Source organism: Osmia lignaria, chromosome 9 (assembly GCF_051020975.1).
Source record: "Osmia lignaria lignaria isolate PbOS001 chromosome 9, iyOsmLign1, whole genome shotgun sequence".
NCBI classification, from domain to species: domain Eukaryota; kingdom Metazoa; phylum Arthropoda; class Insecta; order Hymenoptera; family Megachilidae; genus Osmia; species Osmia lignaria.
Window position 1 is genome coordinate 5,217,773 of NC_135040.1, and position 21,296 is coordinate 5,239,068.

Sequence of the window (21,296 nt, forward strand, 5' to 3'; positions counted from 1 at the left end):
AATCGTTTGAAAAAACTATGCTGCCTGTTGTTCCTCGATGAATGATAATTTGCAATCGATCAGGATGTATTCCGTGCACGAAATCGTCACCCAACCGGAGGACATAAAGGTGAGTGAACACGATGAACAATGGGGTATTGCTTTTCACCTGTTCCTACCTGGAGCATCAAACGAAAATGCGCGTTAGCCACGCGTTAGCATTCGTTTTTGCGGTAAGCGGATATACAGTATTAAAATACAGTGCATTATAAGATCATTTAATCCTTTATTCATTTTAAATACAGCTATGCATAGTCGTCGAGTGTAACGGTACAGTTTTGACCCGCGTGACCAGGACCATTCCCTTCGACCTATCTCCATCAAGATTGACAAGCATGTTCAGGAACCTCTGGTCCGGTGGAAGATTATTGGAATGGCCACGAAACAGTGCAGAGTATTTCTTGAGACTAGTAGCTGCTCCGGACACCAGGAAGAAGATGGCATTCGAATTCAGACCTGACGATGGACCTCGTGCTGCATACGCTTATCAAAACCGATATGGTTATCGTGGACAGTGGCTGATCGAGTTACTAGGCTCTGGCTTTCATCCCGATAGTGTACCTTATCGACAACCTCTACCACCATCTGTGTTGGTCCCTCCGGCACCTCCTCTGTGATTGCATGCGATATCACGAAGAGAATGAAAAATAACGAACGAGTGATAGAATTTAAATGCGTTTAGAGTATTTATAATTGTTCTTGAAGACTATGCTGTTCTTAGATTGCCCACACTTTAACGTAGTCGATGTGGAGACCAGTATCACTGTTATGCCATGTCTCCAGCCAGTTGCTCTCCGCTTGATAAAAGTCATTCAGTGCCTATAATAATGGACAAGTATTTTTAATTAAATAGGTTCTTCTACTTTTGCTAAATGAAGTTGATTGATAAATGTACCTTCGGTGATAGATTCTTCCAAGGCTTCTCGTAATGACCACTCGTGCAAGTGTTGTGGAAGACAACGTGACCTCCGACTGCTATGCCGAAGTTCAGATAAAGCTGTGATAATATGCAAAGTTAATAACGAATGATCGCATGCAATCTACGTACAGTATTGAAATAGTAAGTTAGTAGATACAAACCGGTGTATCATACAGAGGTGGCAATTGTTGCTCGCCATATTGTTCATTGTCAACCTTGACCACTACTTGGCCAGGTTTCCATATCAAGTCGAATACGTGATAACTGTCCGACCATAACGAACTTGAATTTTTACTAAGAAGATTGAACCAATTGTTCTGCTTATTTTGGTTATCCTTTGAGACCGCGTATCCGCCAGCCTGAAGAAGGTGTCCACTGAAATCTTTTCCGTCTTTCAATTGGAGCGAAGGATTACCAACTGAGTGAGCTATTATGATCTCACAATATGCTTTCGAATCATCTGTATTCCCCTCGGTACTTTCTAGCGTAATCACTGAAACGGAGATTGCAAAAAACATGTAATATAGTAACGAGCAACTGGGTCCTATGTAACTCGAGTTATTAATTATTAAACTTACAAGGATACAACCAATCGCCACGCGGTAATTTAGCTCGAATTTGAACGTGTCCATACAAAAAGAGGAAAGATGGTTTGCTGTTTATACGTCCTGCTATTACAGGCGGTAGAATGAACGGTGCGCGTCCTACTTGTTTGCAATTTGCAGTACCAATCTCGCTGGTGCATCTAGAAATATAATTATTTTTAATACATCATACACTGTTATTTTATGTTATCGTATGATTAAATTCGTACTTCTCTAGCGTCAAAGTACCCTCGCGAATGAAATCTCTTCCAAACACGACATTAGTGAGGGTGGGTCTAATATGTAAAACGCCGTCCCAGACATCTACGTTGTTCCTATCGTTCTTGTAAACTACAAACTCGTAGTTCTAAGAAGAAACGATATAAATTTTACTATCAGTTTTCCATTATGTAATTGATAGATTATTAGAAACCTACTGGTGCGTGGGAGAAACGTTCGATGGTCTTCCAGCGGCTAGAATCAAGCGTATCAAAGTTATCTTCGAATAATAATTGTCCTGGACAGATATTTTGTCGATTCGTTTGTGGAGTATTGCGATCGGTTTCGAATGTCCTTGTCTCAGATGGTCTCGCGCAAACGATGTTGCCTCCAGTGGATGCACTTACAGGCGTTCCATCATAATTGTAAAACTCTGAATAAATTAAAAATTGTATTTAAATTATCATTAATATCGTGTATTCAGAGATACGATCTTTGTTCGGAACCGACCGTTTACTTCGTGCTGTTGATCCACCAAGTTGTAACCGAGGCCATCGTAAACTACATGGATCCAGTAGTAAATTTTTTGGCCTCGCTTCAACCTTGTGGTTCGATCCTCGTACGTCCATCGACCATTGCGAGCTTTTACGATATCTCTGGCAATAGTTCCTGCCTCGAGGCCATTGAAATCTTCGTTAAATTTCACGTGATAGGCGACCAAGGAGATGCCATCCTCATCTAAATGCAAAACATAATTTTGTTACCTGTTGATATTCTTTTTCTTTCTTATTGCATTCTTGGATCGCCGATGACGTTATAGGGAGTCGGAATTATTAATATTGTTTCTTCTTATTTTCTCCTTGTTTTTATTATACGCATCCTTAAATTATACGTTGTACCTAATGGCTTAAGATTCATTTGAAATTCATTTGTAATTATTCATTCTGATATTTCGAAGATATGAATATGGCCTATGTTAATTTTAGAAATCCATTAAGATCTTCCTGTCGCAATAAGGAAACACCAGTTACAAGCTTATCGCGCTTAATTTGTATCGAGTAGAAATATTATCGATGAAGTTGTGAAATACGCTGACATACGCGGAATATTTAATTTAAGCATTTTAACTTCAAAATTAATAATTTTTGAATTATAATTAGTATTTGATATGGTGAAAAGCAGTGACATAGTAACACCAGTCAAGGTATTAAGAAAATAAAATATTAGACAAAGAAATATTATAAAATGAAAAAATTTAATTTTATATTTCAATCTTCACCGTTCATCGTTCGCTGCATCAATTATTTTATTAAGCTGAAAATGAAGGTTTTAAGTAAATGACCTCTTCAATGATGAATGAAACAGCTCAGGAAGAACAATGGAGAACATCTAATAATAAAATGAAGAAATTACTTACGCGGAATGGACATTCGTAATCCTTTCGGATAAAGAGGTTCCACTGTCGGTGTTGGAGGAAGGTATTGAGCAAAGTTTTCCTGAACCACGATGAGTAATAAAAAACCTTCAAGGAGAAGCATCTTGGTCGGTAGAGCGGTCATCGTGAACGTTCAACGATGATGCTGGTCTAAAGAAAACTGAGGGACGAGATTCCACTTCCCATCATTATGCAAACTGGTTTCGTATAAATATATCTACTATGATACTAGTAATCGCTTACAGTAAGTTTGTATTTTTCTAATGATGCTTCAAATTTTCTTTTTTTAAAATGATTTTCCTTGTTTAACTTTCCGCATATGAAAGATAGTAAAAAGTCATTGCAAATGTTATCATGCAGTATTTTTACATTTACAGAAAATAATTTAAATGATTATGTATCACAAATCTTGTACTGAATTTTAATAACATTAATTATATATTCGTTAAGTCCATTGCATTCGATGTAATTACATAATGGCCTAGAAATAATCATAAATTTAAACTCCTTCTTGAATTATTAATTTAAATAGACCGCTCAAATCGGGCGTTTAAATCTAGGGACATTTTTCTCTGTTTAGTGTCTAGAAATTTAATTGACCCACCGTTTCCAGTCGCCATAAGTTTCACTAGTTCCGAGTTCCGACGGTTTCGACATTTTTGTGTTAATTCTTCGTAGTTATCGTGTAATTAAATACGATTTTTGTGAATTTTACAACGACCGAAAGTGTCACTGCTTCGCGGACATCCAGTCGTGAGTATTATTTATCAATATTGTTTATTTATAATGTAATTTACCTTCGTTCTTACACCCTTACAAAGACGTTAAAAACAATAAGTTGTTCACAACTTATTACATGTTGATTGACACAATACATTTGTGTAAATATAACCATAAAATGTTTGTTATATTTGCCGAATTATGGTTAATATATTGCCGGAAACAATAGTTTGCGGAATTAAGATTTATACGTCGTTAATGATCATGGCGATCTCATAAATGTGTTTGTCTCAGCATACTAAATTTACCGAATCTTTATATTTCATCAAGGTGTTTTAAAGTTCTTTGAAACTTTTCGGATACATTTAAGGAATAATATCTTGATCCATGGTTTTCTGTGTTTATTGTACTTTATGTTGAACAAATCAATGCATTTTACTTGACCCAGTTTGGCATTTCATAGCTCACTGCATTGAGCATTTTCTTCTTTTAAATGTGTCTCATAGCACTACATTTTTGTGCATTATTTATAGACTGTACAATGAAGAAATATGTAAAACACAGATTGCAATTTTATTCCTAAGTCACGATGGGAATTGATACATTTGGTTACTACTTAGGTTAATTGCAGTTGCAATTTTCATGTATGTTTTGAAATACATCTCTAACTTTATAATTAACAGAATATGTTTTACATAAATAACTACACAATTTTTTGCAAGGTATATTACATGATAATATTATTTATACATTTAAGATATTTGTATACTTTAGTGGCTATAAGCTTATCAGTTATACATTATTTCTTACCAAATACTTAGGTACAACATTTCTTTTTAAAATTTTTTATAAGTCTCCTGTAACATTGTTATGTTTGTGAATATTAAATAAATTCTTATACTTCTTAGTTTTAATTTTAAGAAACTTTTGTTTGCTGTAGTGGAAGAAGGAAATATCAAAATTCATTGGATTCTGATATTTATTTATAATTTTGGAAGAAGGATTTATATATGTATCTAGTTTAATATTGACTGTAAATCTTTTTTCTAAAAGTATGCATTAACAGTCCATTAATCTTTGTTTCCTTCATGCAAAGGCAAATAAAAGTTGATCAGTTTTATTCTTCCTCTTCTGTAATAAGTATAAAACAAAGTGATATATTTTGTATATATACAAGTTATTCTTTTATGTTTTATAATTTCAAATGTTACTATGCTGTTTTTTATTTTATAATTTCTTGTATATGTATAATATATGTTTGTACTATTTTAATTTTTTATATTTGGTAATTAACCCCTTAGCGCTCACGCCTGTGACTATCACGGGCATAACAAACCCGATCGCCGCTTAGCGGTTTGTTTTGTTTAGCCGCTGATAATTATGGATCTGCTTCATGGTGTCCTATACTAAAGTACATATGTACATCTTAATTTACGGTTTATTCATTGTATATTCATTAATAAACAAAGATAAGACCCCGAGATTTTGCCGTTAATATTTATTCGTTTTTTTATTTTTCGAGGGACTAGAAAACAGTATACGCCTTTCTCAATTTTCTTTTTATAATTTTTAAATTTGTTTGTATTATTATTATTTTACAAAAATGAATTCGATAAGTCATCAAATCCGTTGGTTCTAAGAAGTGTACATTCCCTTGAAATCTCGTGCGTGTTGGCCGGGATCCGTCCTGAGTTCAAACGCAGCCTCGATGAATAAAGCATCCTGAGTTTGACTTCGTTATTTTAGTAAAAATAATTCAATACCATATTATAAATGCATAAAATATGATATACCAAGAATATGAATTTATGCAAAAAAAAAATTTGTGCATTTTTGGACGGTAAATTTCAGAAAAATTTGAGCGTTAAGGAGTTAAACATGCAATATATTTGCATAAGGAAATTGATTAAGCATTTAATCTGCTATATTTGTATGTTTATAATTATTGTGAACATTAATGAGTAAACTTGTAAATCTAAGGACATTTATATAATATTATTCTTACTTATTTAGCAAGCAATTTATTCTCTACTTGTGCAACTTGCAAATATTTTTATGAACGTTTGTACTATGTAAGAAAATAAAATAAATGAATAGGGATACTTATTTTAATGTATGTACATGTGTGGCAGTAATTCTATAATAGTTTTCTTTAAATATAAAATAGCGTCCAAACGGACTGCGGCCCTTAAAACAATTTGGAATGCTCTAGCAAACCATTTGCTAGAGTGAGAGAGAATTTAAAAATGCAAAATTGGAACCAATGGCAATTGTCAGCTGGTGCTGTTGCCACTCCAATGCCACAACCACCAGTTGGTTATGCTACACCAGGAGCAGATCCTATGGCTATGATGCAAGCTTACATGCAGTATTATAATCAACCAGTAAGTATTATATTAAAAATTCTATTAAAATGATTAGTCATAGTCATAACTTTGAACAGCTAAACCTTAGATACTCTGAGTTGTATTAATTTCAATTAAAACAAAAAAATTACAGTATGTTAATGGTTTATTTATTGGAATCTAACTACATGGAAAATTTATCCAAATATAAATAATACATATACTATATATATATTTTTGTTTGTTAGGCACCTAGTGGATATACAGCAGAACAATGGGCTGCAGCTCAACAACAAAACTGGGCTCAGTGGCAACAATGGCAACAACAATATCAGCAGTGGCAAGCACAATATGGGGAGAAGGTATATAAGAAACTAATGTATTATAAAATTATGTACATATAAATTATTCATATAAAAATTCTAAATACAATAAAACTGAAGCAGAGATGATTTTTTAAACTATTACATTCATTTATGTTTTTTCATTGCTTCAATTCTTGTTTCAGTATCAGGAAACAATGAAGCACATATCAGCACAGAACTTGAACTTAGCTAGTCAGGTGCCACAGTTACCAGTTGTGCAACCTCCGCCACCTCTTCCAAAAGAGGATGCAAAACCACCATTGCCTCCAACCACAATGAATACGTATCAGTTTACAAGCATGCCTCCACCTCATCAAAACAATCTTCCATTATTCCCTGTTAAACAAAATGCAAATACCTCGGTGCAGCAGGGAAACGTTCAAAATTGTCCTCAGAATCCGCCTTTACCTCCGAATCAACCTCCATTACCTCCTGACAGTAGTAATAATAGTAAAGAGAATAATAATGTAATTGGTAAACGTAGTAGTAACGCCATTAGTGAATCTCCTAGTGCTAAGAAATTGAAAGTTGAAGACGAAGAACTAACTGAGGCCGAGAAAACATTTGACGCCCAGTTTAAACAGTGGGAGGAACAGTTTAATAAGTGGAAACAGCAAAATGCTAATCATCCAGACAAGGTAAGTAATGTTACTATTATTATTGTAGATCAGTTAGAAGCAACGAAACATGTTAATTGATATTCCTGTAAGTGAAGTAGTGTTAACTTTAATTTTTGCAAAAAAAAAACGAGATATCATTTTATTGTAGACCCAATACAAGCAATACGAAGCGAAATGGACATCCTGGCGAGAGAAGCTTATTGAACGACGCGAACAGATGCGTAGGAAACGCGAACAACAAAAGCAAGTTACTGCTAAGGCAGAAGTCGAAAAAAATAAAAGTTTGCCGGGTGATGATAAAATAATGAACATTCTGTCGAGTACGGAGAATCAGGGATTGATTAATAATTTGTTAGGCATTGGAAAAACTCTTGGTTTAACTGGGAAGCAAAATGCTAACGTACCTCCACCGCCACCTCCACCACCAGCTACCGAAACCACAGTGTCTAACGTTCAAACAACTATGACGTCCTCGTCCCAAGCAACTTCGCAATCAGTACCTCAGTTATCAGTCATGAACATGATGAATTCATCACCTTGGAATTCTCAGCAATGGACGCCACAGTACAACACAAACGTATCAAATTTTCCTAATTTTCAGTCTATGTCTGGCGTATCCCAAGTACCATTTAATGGCCCGCCAACTCAGATGCCTCCACCAAATTTCACACAGCCACCACCGAACTTTTCAAGCGTACCAAACTTCTCGCAGCCGCCTCCAAATTTTGCTAATAACGATTCCAGACAGAATCAAAATGCACGACCCTCGGTTCCACCAAATATACAAGGAAGACCTCCTCCGTTTGGCTCAAATAATAATAGCGGTCCAGATGGAAGTCATTTGCACAATGAACGTCCAGGTCAAGGTGGTCCCATAAATAATTTCGAATCAGTAAGTCATCCAAATAATTTTAATGATTCTAATCGAGAAAAAGACGGAGTACCATTAGAACGTTTTGCTCGAGATGGTGTCGCTGATCAAACGAGTAGTCAGTTTAGATCAAATGATATGTACGGTCAACGGAATGAAAATTATAAATTAAACGATGAACGGGGATCCGAAAGTGATCAGTTTAGAAGGGAAGATAGAAATTATCAAGACTTTGGTGGCAATCAGTTCAATCAGCACAAAATGAATTTCAATAACGATAGATTTGGTGCTGGAAATGATCGTTTTGGATCTGGTAACAACAGATTTGGCCCAGGAAACGATAGATTCGGACCTGGAAATGATCGATTTGGTTCAGGAAATGATCGATTCGGGTCTGGAGACAATAGATTCACTGGTAACGATCGATTCGGGCCAGGAATGGATAGAATGGTACAAGGAAACGAACCTGTTAACGATCGTTTCGGTTCAAACAATGAACCACCATATGGACCAGGGGGTGATAGATTTAATAGGAATAACTTGGATCGTTTCGATCAAAAGGATCTAGGCGACAGGCGTGATGGCTTCCCAGTTGCTCCACGTAATTTCAATAGAAATAATCAATTTGAACCATCGGATAAGTTTGCTCCAGAACTGAAGAAACTTATGGAAAAACGAAGAGCAGCTATAGATGTATTTAAACCGAGTTTTCTCGATTCTGATAAGAACAGTAGTGTTGGATCTTTGAGTGAAAGTTTTAAGAAGATTACCGGTGAGTCACCGTTTATGAAAACTTCTTCCAATAATAATTTTGGACCTCGTGGGTCTTCCAATTTCGGGCCAAGCGGGCCTGGTAATTTCCGAATGCCTGGGGACTTTAAACCTCCAGGTAACGCAGACTTTGGGCCCCGATGTCCTACAGGAATTGGACGTAACAATTCCTTCGAACTGCGAGATGGAGGAACTGCTCCGTTTAGAGGACCTACTTCCAGCCCACAGCAAGAGTTTATAATTACCGAACCTAGGCCAGAAATGAATAAAGAGAATAAAAATGAATCTGTTACTGGGGTGGAGCAGCCAGTAGTAATCTTAAACGATCAGAATGCTGATAGCGTTCAGAAAGATGGTTCTGAAGGTTATCCAGTACAAAATGAGATTCCATTATTAGAGAAACCACCCTGGATCGATGCCCAGCTTCCTGAAAATACTTCATTGCAAAAGGATAAAAGAGATGATAATTTGCCTACAAATTACAATCCCTCAGAGCATATCCCTCAGGATACTCAGAATGCAATCAATAAATCGACAGAAGGAAAACAAGAATTATCTGGTAGTGATAATAAAAAAATAGAAGCATTACCTTTCATGGGAGAAAATGATCCGAAACCTGAAGATTTGAACATGGAGCCACCACCAGAGTTACCAAATTTGGGTCCTGTCTCGGATACCAACGAAGTGGCCGATCCTATGCGAGGAACGAATGAACCGTATGATGTAAAAGAGTCTTCCTTAAAACCTTTTCCAAATAATCCAGAATGCTTTGAACCTAGAGAAACTTTTGATTCTACACTCGGTCCAAGAGGAATGCAGTTCAAACCAAATACACCTTTCACTGGCCCTAGAAGTTCTACCGACAACAGATTTCCTGCGTTTGAGCCTAGAGGTCCAAATTCATTTCCATTTAATCCTTCGGCATTAAACCCGTACCCATTAGGTCCTCGAGGTCTCAACGATGGACAGTTTGGTCCAAGAGGTCCTAACGACACGCAGTTTGGTCAAAGGGGTGTCAACGATGGATTATTTGGGCCTAGAGGTCCTAATGATGGTCCATTTGGCCCTAGAGGCCCTACTGGACCATTTGGACCAAGAGGCTCTACCGAAAATCAATTTGGGCCAAGAGGGCCTAATAATGGACAGTTTGGACCTAGAGGTTCTAACAATGGACAATTTGGTCCCAGGTATGACAGTCAGTTCGGACTAAGAAGATCTAACGATGGACAGTTTGCTCCTAGGGGACCAATCGATGGACAGCTTGGACCTCAAGGACCTAACAATAGACAATTTGGTCCTGGTAGACAAAACGACGCACCTTTTGATAACTGTGGGCAATTTACTCCTAGAGTACCATCTGAAACTCATAGATTTCCAGGACCCAATGATAGACTGTTCGGTTCAAGGCGTAACGAAGGACCCTATCAACGAAGTCCAACTGGTGCAAAGGGAACCAACAATGGACAGTTTTCCAATATGTCTGACGTGTATGGGTCTCAGAATTCCAATGATGCGTACTTTGGATCACGAGGTCCAATGGATGGGCCAAATGATAACAGACAATGCGATATCAGAGGAATTGGGGAATTCAGATCAAAAGGGCCGGTTGATAATAATTCTTGTCCTAAACTCAGAGAGAATTCAGATGCAGCTGGTTCTAACGTTCGTGGCGATGGAGGGGTGTATGAGGCTACTAATCAAATGCGGATAGAACAGAACATATCACAAGGACAATTCGATACTGATGATATGTCGAATCCAGGTTGGAGGAAATCGTATCCTAAGAACAGTTTTGGTGATACTGATCAAAGATCTAGACGAAATTTTTGTTTCATCGACAAACCTTTGCTTGCTCAAAATGAAACATTTAATCAAGATACTATAAGTAATGTAGAAAGACGTTCTCCACTAAATGTAAATAAATCTAGCATACCTGATAGATCAGAAAAGAGTATGGCTGATTTAACAGCGGGAGATTATAAAAGTGGGTACGGGGAATCGTCATCAGGATCTGATTATACAAAGTTTGGTGGTCCTAGTATGTTCATGAAACGATCAATAGATAATCGACAGTCTCAAGTCAGGTGTCCAGCTGTTAAAGAATTTTGCATAGAAAAACAGTTTAATTATAATCATGGCGGGGCGACAACTGATAAGAAATTCATTGAACATATACCTGCTAAAGTAATCGACTATGCCCATACAACTCGTTCAAAGATTCAAGATCACTTAACTCCAGTGCAGTGTTTCGACTATGGACATGGTAATTTAAAACCATCGGTGCCTGATCATGAGGTGTATCCGAAGAAAGATTTCAGAAATTGGGAGGAGAATGAACAAAATTTGAAAGAGTACACGGAAAAGATAAGGAGGTACGAATATTATGCGGAGAAAACAGATTCTAGGCGTTCCAGGAATTATAATAAAAAAAGGAATAGCGAGGACTCGTATGACGAGAGAAAACCTGAACGAGAACGTAGAGAAAAGGAAGATAATAAAGGAAAAGGAAAAGTGGATAGGATATTTGATCATATGTCTGACAAAGATCAAGATATTCGATATGAAAAGAATAGCAATAAAGGTAATTTAACGTTAAATATTATATGTATATATGTATATAATTTTTGTATTACATTTTATAGCATACCTGTTATAAATTTTGAAATTTAATAAAAATTCATGTATATTCAATTATTGAATGACATAAATGACTTTAATTTTATTCTTATTTTTTTCCACTGTAGAAAGAACACGGGAAAAATGTGAAACTTCTCACAAGGAGAATAAAGAGAATGACAAAGATGAAGACAGGTATAGTAGAATAAATATTTCATTTATAAATTTGTATTTAAGCATATATGTACATAAGGAAAATAAATTTATCTTGGATATTATTAATATGAAAATCAATTTCGTTTGAAAACATGTAACTTTCTTTAGATCAAAAGGAAATAAAAACTGGCAGGAGAACACAAGCAAGAACATCATAGATACAAAGCCACCAGATACCAGGTATGTTATATTGGTTATTAAATACATCTTAAGTATTTAGTCTTTGAGAAACTGTAAAATAAATGGTTTTACAATTTTTATGTTCTATCTATTTATAAATTTAACATATATGATTAAAATTACACTTTATTGTTGTAAATTTACACTATGCCTTTAGACTGCTAAAATGCAGTTGAAAGATACTAGTTTTATTATGTTTTTCTATATTGTGTCATTATTTTTGACGCATAAAATATTTTGGAAAACTGCTGGTTTTCTTTATTTACAGTATGAAATACATATACTTATGCGACTATATTGAGATATTATGTATTCAAAGCCATGAAACATTTATTTTCATGTACGCTACTAATTTAAATATAAGCTACGCAAACGATGACTATTTTTGGAATTGTTGTAATTAAGTTTAGATAATCTAGATATTAATGCTTATTGAATATGGAAATATCAATTATTTTCTATATTATAGGTATTGATATACAATAATCTAAATTGGATTAAATACATGAAATGCCTAATAGCATGATACAAATATATGTTTGTGCTGTACAAACATGTTTCATGTTGTTTAATCTCCTTGTCTTAACAAATAAGTTATATGAAGATGCTCAGGTTTCCAGTTGTTGCTATTTTTAATAATAGCTTTTGAAACTTTCTACTGTTCTTCATGTTTATAGTACACGTTTAAAATTTTTGAATGTTTCAACTATATTATTGATAAATATTTTAAATATAAGTACATTTATCACTTGTATGTATTAATTATGATATATTTATGATCATTATATTTTATTTTTCATTTATTTTATTTTATATTGCATTAAAAAGACCACTCTATTTTATAAGAATTTCGTAATCAAATGATCTTATACGTTATAGTGTTACAGATCCTCAGCACAATGTATTGGAACCTACACAAAAGACTTTGGAATTGGCAAAAACACCAAATTGTACTATGGTTGATGATTTACTGTGTCCTCCAGGTCGCCAGAACAGACCACCGAAAATAGCTATTATTTTAAGAGGTCCACCAGGAAGTGGAAAATCATTTGTAGCAAAACTTATTAAGGTAAAATAATATTTTATATAAATTATTTAACAGTTACTACATTGAAAATATGTTTTTGTTATAGGATAAAGAAGTTGAACAAGGAGGTTCTGCACCAAGAATTTTAAGTCTTGATGATTATTTCTTGGTTGAAAAAGAGATAGAATCTACGGATGATAATGGAAAAAAGATTACGATTAAGGTAAATTAAAGAAAGTTTAAATCATATATGTAAGTGATCTAATTCTTCCTAAATCTAATTCTCTTTTATCAATTTAGGAGATGGTTTATGAATACGAAGAAGCAATGGAGCAAAGCTACATTACATCACTTGTTAAAGCATTTAAAAAGAATATCACTGATGGTTTCTTCAACTTCATAATATTAGATTGTATTAACGAAAAAATATCTGATTACGAAGAAATGTGGAGTTTTGCTAAAACTAAAGGTTTTAAAGTAAGTTCTCTGTAATCTCAATACATGAATAAATGAAAATAATTTTTTTGATATTTGTCTTTAACATTTTTTTACAGGTATATGTATGCGAAATGGAAATGGATTTACAAATCTGTTTAAAAAGAAATATTCATAATCGTACAGAAGATGAAATAAATAGGATTATAGATTATTTTGAACCAACACCAAGTTATCATCAAAAATTAGATGTTAATTCAATGTTGCAAGAACAAGCGATCGAAGAAGTATGTTCTTTAAATAAATTGTATATTTATTTTTGTAATAAAATTCACATTATCGTGTATTATATTATCTAATAGGTTCACATGGAGGATAGTGAAGAAACACAGGAGAGATCTGAGCACCACAATGAAGATAGTCAGGATAGTCAAGATGATATTCAAGATGTTACTGTAATATTTAGTTATGATTTATGTTTAATATAGGTGCAACAAATTCAAATACTAAACCTTCATACTATTAATGATTTCTAGGGTGTAAGTAAATGGGAACGCATGGAAGCAGAGGATAAATTAGGTTAGTTTTTATTTTCTTTATAAAACGATTTTGTTTTATAATGAATTTATTTTTAAAAAATAATTTTTAATATAGATCGTTTGGATGGACTTGCAAAGAAGAAAAATGAGGGAAAAGTGCAAACAATGAAAGATTTTCTTCAAGTTCCTGATTATTATAACATGGAAGATACCTCCGGTAAAAAACGCGTAAGTACGCTTTGCATTGGTCTGAATATACTTAAGGATTATTAATAAATGGTTTTTAGAAATTCATAGCGTATGTTATGGTATTAAATAGGTAAGATGGGCGGATTTAGAAGAACGGAAAGAACAAGAGAAAATGCGAGCTGTAGGATTTGTAGTTGGTCACACGAATTGGGATCGTATGATGGATCCTACAAAAGGAGGAAGCGCTTTAACACGCACAAAGTATATATGATTTAATTTTACTTCTAAATTAACTAGGAAAAATTAGAAGTAAAACTAATATTACTTTGCTTGTAAGTTCTAGTCTATAAATTCATACAACTACTTAAAGGGAAGCTATAAAAACACTATTTCTTTTTCTATTTTTATAAATTGAAAGAAAGATTAACGGTTTTTTGTTAAGAAATGTAAAGTGTGCGTGAAAGTAATATTATCAAAAGCCTATGTAAATAGTTACATTAGATGTTAATAGAAAGAGTGTTTCTTTTTACAGTATTATGATATATAAAGACTGCTCTTTTTGTTTAAGAGACTGTAACTAAATGTTACAAAATTTATTACAAGTTTGTTAACATTATAGTTCTATGGAAAAAGTATTCTAATTTCAAATGTTTTACAATTCTTTGAATTGTTACGTTAGCAATAATGTTGAGCAATTTAGTTAGAAGAATATAACACTAGCGTTATATTTCCATTATTGTAATTATACAATATATGTATATGTGTTCTGAAACCATTTCTTTTAAATGAAATTTTGAAACTTTGATTTAATAAAAATGGTTAAGATGAATTCATAGACTTATAAGTCTATAAGTGAATTTTCTCATAGTGTGTTACGTGTATTTTTTATAAATTTATGTAAAAGAAATCTGTTTGATATACTTATTTAGTTGACAAATCTTCATTTTCCTTTTAATTTTCTTAAAGTATAATAATTAATTAAAAACGCTTTCTAAACGTTATTGAGTTTAATATCTTAATAATCGTTATTATTGCAGGTTTTTCTCGCTATCGTAATGATAGTCATGTTTTTATTCAACTACAGTAGTGCAATAATGTGAGTAAAAAAGGCGTCTACAACTTTCAGACTTCGTGATACAACATACGATTTTAATATAATCTTGTACCCATTTCACACAAAGCATCAAAATCGTGTTAACTTATGTAAAACATTGTAATTATTGTATATAACTTAGGAGATTGTTCCATTATACATTTTTATATGTAGTTTGTGCATAATGTATTAGAATTACAGCTTAAGTATACACTGCCTGTTGAGGGTTCTGTTATTAAAAAATTAAAGTATATACATCATTCAGTTCAAGAGAAGAATTATTGTATGGATACAATAAGAAGAAAATAAATTGTAGAAAACTGTTTGATATTTTATACTTCTAATTTTGGTATACATTTATTTCTGATTGTAAATTTAAAAACCTGCTAAATCGAGTATTATATTTAGTAATGAAAATTATGTATGATTTTAATTTTACTCTTAACAAAAATATATTTCAAATGATAGTGAAAATAGGTACGAAAGAAGAAGTGGAAATTGTTCTCTTTTTCAAGAGATGCCATCGTTAATCGTCAATATTGTTTAATTATGTACTTATACATATAGCTATCGTAGCATACACGTGTCATTTAGGTGTATGCGAAAGGTGACGTATACCGCAGTTCACCAGAGTCCATAACTTCGAAAAGACCTGTTTTCGTTCTTCGCGCTTCTCTAGTGCGCATCTTCGCCCTGATTGGCGATACTCCCAAACGAAGTGGAAAGCGATTAGCAGAGAGCTCGCTGCGTTCCCCCACCATTTTCCAACCTGCGCGTCGTAGTTATGGACTCTGGTGAACTGTGGTATAGTATAGTTAGTTGATGTTGATAGCATGCGATAATCAGTTTCTGTTCGGCCTAATTTTCGATGAAACGTTGACTGTTTTACCGACGCAGAATTCGAAGTTCGGTCTCCACACTAGCATTACCATAATGTTTCGTTTCAATGTGTAGCTGCCTTAAAATCATATCTTGTAGTTTTTATTCAAAGGTTTCTTGCAGTGTCTGACGTGTACAAAAATTAAATTGCACGATCACGAATAGGTTAGATCATAATATTGGATAATAAACATTTTTCTGTTATTAAAGAGTCGTGTAACCATGCTCGATTTATTTACAATATTCAGTAAGGGTGGAATTGTGCTTTGGTGCTTCCAAAGTACCTCACAAATATTTGCTCCTAGTGTTAATGCATTAATTAGAAGTGTCATATTGCAAGTAAGTGTTCCTGTCAAGGTTTCGTATCTTTTTGCAATTTTAATATCCATATGGAATACTGTTAAATTGGAAAATTAAATACCACAGATATTTCCCGTATACAATAATTTATCCATACAATAATTAATTATTGTCACGATGACATTTTTAATTACGTTTTTTTTTCACAGGAACGTACAGGAAATCATACATTTGAATACGATTCATTACGATTACAATACAAACTTGATAATGAGTTTGAATTAGTGTTTGTTGTTGCATATCAAAAGATATTACAATTGTCTTATATAGACAAGTTTCTAAATGATATTCATTTGGAATTTAGAGATAGATTTAAAAATGAATTGGAGAAATCTCAATGGTTTTATAATTACGAATTTGACAAAAATTATGAACATGTACTTGCTATGGCTGAACAATGGGCACGGACTCAGGCTAAGATACCTAAACAAATGCGTACATTTGATGAAAGTCTAAAATCAAAAAAGACTGTTGCTAGTATGATAGAAAGAAAAGATGACAAAGATAATAAAAAACAGGGTATGTAGTGAATGTAACTTAAAAGTTTTATTTTAAATAGTACTTTTATTTATTTTAAGCACTTTGCATTCAATAAACTTATGATATTACTAATTTCTTCATTTTGTAGCTCAGTCCTTGTATATCTCTATTTCTTATGTTATTCTTTTTATATGGGGGAATTCAAAATAGTTTGGGTATAATTTTTATATATGAATAATTGAATTATTTGAAATTAAATGTTTCAGAGATTGATACTTATTTATTAATGTAGTTGTACAATTTTTTGGTGGTTTTATTTGTTTTTGAGTGCCAAGTATTATAAGCTGTTAATATTTGTTTAGGATTTAATATAGAATCACAAGCAATTTTCATTTAGGTAGTAATATGTCCTTTCCAATGTGGGTATCACTAACAGGAAATGGGGATCTTCTTCGCTTCTAGGTAAAAGGAAGAAAGGAGTTAATACTAATAAAGATGTTCAATGTAAGTGGTTTTGAATTTTACACACTGTACTCTGTGTACAAGCTATATATTACAGCCAGAAATGAATGATATTAACAGTGCCTGCTATTAACAGTTCCTTTGCCATGTCCTTATTTTATCTTACAACATAGGTTAAATATTCAACAAGACATTAATTAAAATTAAAACAACGATTGAGTTTTATATTATTTCATAAATATTAATATAACTCCTATATGATTCTGTAGTGGAAGTTCAAGAGGTTCCAAAACAGGAGCTGCCAAATAACCAAACGAATCATAATGGAGAAATAAATGAGGAGATTTTAATTGCAAACCGTGTGAGGTTGGCTCAGAAACTAAATAATCAAAAGAAAAAAGTTGATAAGCCGTAAGTTCATTGAATTCAAAATTAAATGAATGTATTCCACGTGTATACTATACTTATTCAATTACTGTAGGAAGAGTCAGAAGCCTGAAAAGGCTGGTAAAAAACCCCGTGTGTGGGAATTAGGTGGGACCACCAAGGATCTTGCTACTTTAGAACGCACCAAAGATAAACCAGAAGAAAGTGGTGATTATGTACCAGCTGATACAACAGTAAATTTATCCTATACAAATGATAAATTCACATCCTTAACCATGGACTTACTGTAATCACTAATATTTTTATTCTTTTTACAGTTGGTGGGTCAAATGAAAGGTAGTATTCGTGATATAGAAATCGAAAGCGAATCCGAAGATGAATCTGATCAAGAAATCGAGAATTCCAAGCCTCAAGTACAAAAGAAAACAAATAGTATGTTCTCAATGTTCAAAAGTTTGGTTGGTAATAAGAGTTTGAAGCACGAAGATATGGCTCCAGTTCTGGATAAATTGAAGGATCACTTGATTGGAAAGAATGTAGCTGCGGAAATTGCTCAAAAACTATGCGATTCTGTTGGTGTAAAGCTGGAAGGAAAGGTACTCGGTACATTCGACAGTGTATCGAGTACTGTTAAGGCGACGCTAACAGACTCGTTAGTGCAAATATTGTCTCCGAAGAGACGAGTTGATATTCTTCGTGATGCAATGGAAGCTAAAAGAAGCAATAGGCCTTACGTTATGACCTTTTGCGGTGTCAATGGAGTTGGAAAATCGACCAATTTGGCGAAGATTTGTTTCTGGCTGATAGAAAACAACTTCCGCGTGCTTATTGCCGCATGTGATACATTCAGGTACTTAGAGCTATTTTCTTTTAATATTGGGGCATCGTATACATATATATTTGAATACATTTTACATTTCGTTTCAGAGCTGGCGCAGTTGAGCAATTGAGAACTCATATGCGACATTTAAATGCTCTTCATCCGCCAGAGAAACACGGAAATCAGTCTATGGTTCAGTTATACGAAAAAGGGTATGGAAAGGATGCTGCTGGTATCGCCATGGAAGCGATTCGTTTTGCCAGGGATTCAAGATTCGACGTAGTTTTAGTGGACACCGCTGGTCGAATGCAAGACAATGAACCGTTGATGAGAGCCTTAGCTAAGTTAATCAAAGTGAACGAGCCGGATTTAGTACTTTTCGTCGGCGAAGCTCTTGTTGGAAATGAAGCTGTTGATCAATTAGTGAAATTCAATCAAGCATTAGCCGATCATAGTCAATCCACCAATCCTCATATCATTGATGGAATCGTGTTAACTAAATTTGATACAATCGATGATAAGGTAAATAAAATGCATCAGCACGATATAAGAAACATGATACGAAATGTAATCGTTGTTAATATTCTTTTTTAGGTAGGCGCAGCGATTTCTATGACATACATTACTGGACAACCAATTGTTTTTGTTGGTACAGGACAAACTTATACAGATTTAAAATCATTAAACGCAAAGGCAGTAGTACATGCGCTGATGAAATAATTGTTGAATTTATTGCATAAAAGATTCTTCATTGGATTGTTACTGATAAATTCAGGGGATAATAATAATAATTATCATTACAATAATTATTATAATTACATACAAAAGAAATTTAGCAAGAATAATATATTGTATCTAAATAAGTATTCTTCTTAATATCTCAACAATTATAACTTAGTGATTATGTTACGCTAAACGATTCGATAAATACTGCTGTAAGATTCTTAGAAACGCTGGCGTACTTTTAAATCGGTTTATGTTACAAGTGATTTATTGTACAAATTTATAGAAAGTTTTCTAAAAAATACAAACAATGGAATAAAAGGCAATACATTATACTTCCATTATATCTTGACTAGTTCGCCATCTTTTTATAACTACGTTTATTGTTCATTTGTTATTTTAAACAAATTGGAATAACTTTTGTAACTATTCATTCCTCGCCAAATTCTCCAAGCCTAAAGACGTGTCAACCTTTATACCTTCCTATTTCAAATATATTTTTACAATTTAAACTCTAATAATTCATTTTTAAATATGGATTAAGACCGCCATACCATCGTCGACTGCAGCGCCATCTATTGGCAAATAGCTGAAGTTATAGGACAACTTACCGACGACTTGACCGATAACCTGATGCATCGGGGTCCTTGACATCCCAGAATGAAATTTTGACGGTATGTAGAGTATCATTGGTGCTTCGGGGTCCCTAACACCCCAGTGACATCAGGTCGGTATACAGAGAGCGCTACTAAATGCACCGGGGTCCTTGACATCCCAGAATCAAATTTTACATAGCGGTATGTAGAGAGTATCATTGGTGCTTCGGGGTTCCTAACACCCCAGTCATATCAGGTCGGCATCCAGAGAGCGCTACTAATGCACCGGGGTCCTTAACACCCCAGAATGAAATTCTGACGGTATGTAGAGAGTATCATTGGTGCTTTGGGGTCCCTAACACCCCGGTGATATCAGGACGGTATACAGAGAGTGCCACCGATACATTGGGGACCTTGATACCCCGGATTCCATAATATCGGTATGCAAAGAGTGTTACCGGTGTTTTGGGGTCCTTAACACCCCAAGATGATATCAGGTCGGTATGTAGAGAGCGCCAACGGATGCACCGGGGTTCCTGACACCCCGATGATGTTATTTTCTGTGTTCGTTTAATTTGTTGTATTTATCTTCTTAGCTTATTAAATAAATTTATTAGAAGGATGAACGTGTCGATTTTATTACTTCTAAGTGCCTCACCTGTTATTTTATCCTTCTATTTATTATTTGACCCCTAATTTGAGGACATCACGGGGCTCAACCCTACATCCCTTATATCTCTCCATTTCTTACATATCGGCATCCTTCACATCTCTGCAATCCTCACATTTCTGCATCCCTTTAATGCATCTATGTTTTAGCCCCTATCTCTTACCATCCCTTTATCCCTTACATTACTCTTACACCCCTGTATCCCTTACATCACGACATTCCTTGCATCTCTTCATCCCTTACATCCCTGCATTCTTTTTATCCCTACATTCCTTACATCTCTTCATCCCTTACATCTCTTCATCCCTTACATCTCTGCATCGCTTACATCCCTGCATCCCTTACATCTCTACATCCCTTATATCTCCGCAACCCTTACACCTCAGCAAACTAGATATCCTTACATTCTGCAGGGCAAATTTTTGGCCCTCTGATGGCAAAAATGAGAACTAAATTTTCGATGTCGAATCAGCGCCCTCTGGTTTCAGAAAAAGGAACTAAACCGTGCTAAAATTTTGGCCCTCTGTTGACAAAAATGAGAACTAAATTTTCGATGTCGAATCAGCGCCCTCTGGTTTCAGAAAAAGGAACTAAACCGTGCTAAAATTTTGGCCTTCTGGTGGCAAAAATGTGAACTAAATTTTCGATGTCGAATCAGCGCCATCTGGTTTCGGAAAAAGGAACTAAATCATGCTAAAATTTTGGCCCTCTGGTGGCAAAAATGTGAACTAAATTT

At 34.2% G+C, this 21,296-nt stretch overlaps 3 protein-coding genes across 6 annotated transcripts; 2 read left to right on the top strand and 1 right to left on the bottom strand.

Moving 5' to 3' along the window:
- Positions 1-245: 245 nt before the first annotated feature.
- On the bottom strand, positions 246-3,372 carry B-gluc1 (beta-1,3-glucan recognition protein 1). The gene is made up of 8 exons (XM_034331981.2): positions 3,179-3,372; positions 2,272-2,499; positions 1,980-2,194; positions 1,773-1,909; positions 1,537-1,703; positions 1,120-1,451; positions 935-1,036; positions 246-858 (listed from the first exon to the last, which is right to left on the bottom strand). Exons 1-8 carry the CDS (start codon positions 3,318-3,320, stop codon positions 757-759), a joined length of 1,425 nt encoding a protein of 474 aa, XP_034187872.1. The 5' UTR covers positions 3,321-3,372; the 3' UTR covers positions 246-756.
- A 334-nt stretch (positions 3,373-3,706) lies between these two features.
- On the top strand, positions 3,707-15,537 carry LOC117607777 (uncharacterized). Of its 3 annotated transcripts, none has more exons than XR_004582239.2 (16): positions 3,707-3,949; positions 6,084-6,300; positions 6,510-6,623; positions 6,770-7,264; positions 7,395-11,469; positions 11,633-11,699; positions 11,829-11,900; positions 12,780-12,969; positions 13,034-13,150; positions 13,228-13,404; positions 13,482-13,649; positions 13,725-13,817; positions 13,899-13,941; positions 14,017-14,129; positions 14,221-14,422; positions 15,128-15,537. XR_004582239.2 is itself a non-coding variant. In XM_034331875.2 (16 exons), exons 2-16 carry the CDS (start codon positions 6,163-6,165, stop codon positions 15,144-15,146), a joined length of 6,012 nt encoding a protein of 2,003 aa, XP_034187766.2. In that variant the 5' UTR covers positions 3,707-3,949; positions 6,084-6,162; the 3' UTR covers positions 15,147-15,536. The 3 variants fall into 3 exon arrangements, 2 of the variants coding, with proteins under 2 accessions (XP_034187766.2, XP_034187774.2); XM_034331875.2 differs by having other exon boundaries at positions 14,221-14,351; positions 15,128-15,536; XM_034331883.2 differs by having other exon boundaries at positions 6,129-6,300; positions 14,221-14,351; positions 15,128-15,536.
- Positions 15,538-16,156: 619 nt separating this feature from the next.
- SrpRalpha (signal recognition particle receptor alpha) lies at positions 16,157-19,629 on the top strand. 2 transcript variants are annotated; one of them, XM_034340726.2, is made up of 8 exons: positions 16,158-16,401; positions 16,572-16,941; positions 17,365-17,406; positions 17,634-17,775; positions 17,846-17,984; positions 18,069-18,601; positions 18,679-19,093; positions 19,166-19,629. In XM_034340726.2, the coding sequence occupies exons 1-8, from the start codon at positions 16,285-16,287 to the stop codon at positions 19,289-19,291; spliced, it is 1,884 nt and encodes a 627-aa protein (XP_034196617.1). In that variant the 5' UTR covers positions 16,158-16,284; the 3' UTR covers positions 19,292-19,629. The 2 variants fall into 2 exon arrangements, with proteins under 2 accessions (XP_034196625.1, XP_034196617.1); XM_034340734.2 differs by lacking the exon at positions 17,365-17,406 and having other exon boundaries at positions 16,157-16,401.
- The last annotated feature ends 1,667 nt before the right edge of the window (positions 19,630-21,296 follow it).

Coding starts and splice junctions, on each gene's coding strand:
- B-gluc1 (XM_034331981.2), bottom strand. CDS start 3,320: ATGACCGCTCTACCGACCAAGATGCTTCTCCTTGAAGGTTTTTTATTA. Junction 1,910..1,979: donor AACGTTTCTCCCACGCACCA/GTAGGTTTCTAA, acceptor GTTTCTTCTTAG/AACTACGAGTTTGTAGTTTA. Junction 1,452..1,536: donor TGGCGATTGGTTGTATCCTT/GTAAGTTTAATA, acceptor TCTCCGTTTCAG/TGATTACGCTAGAAAGTACC.
- SrpRalpha (XM_034340726.2), top strand. CDS start 16,285: ATGCTCGATTTATTTACAATATTCAGTAAGGGTGGAATTGTGCTTTGG. Junction 16,402..16,571: donor TTAGAAGTGTCATATTGCAA/GTAAGTGTTCCT, acceptor TTTTTTTCACAG/GAACGTACAGGAAATCATAC. Junction 17,776..17,845: donor AAGAAAAAAGTTGATAAGCC/GTAAGTTCATTG, acceptor CAATTACTGTAG/GAAGAGTCAGAAGCCTGAAA.
- LOC117607777 (XM_034331875.2), top strand. CDS start 6,163: ATGCAAAATTGGAACCAATGGCAATTGTCAGCTGGTGCTGTTGCCACT. Junction 6,301..6,509: donor TGCAGTATTATAATCAACCA/GTAAGTATTATA, acceptor TTTGTTTGTTAG/GCACCTAGTGGATATACAGC. Junction 7,265..7,394: donor ATGCTAATCATCCAGACAAG/GTAAGTAATGTT, acceptor ATTTTATTGTAG/ACCCAATACAAGCAATACGA.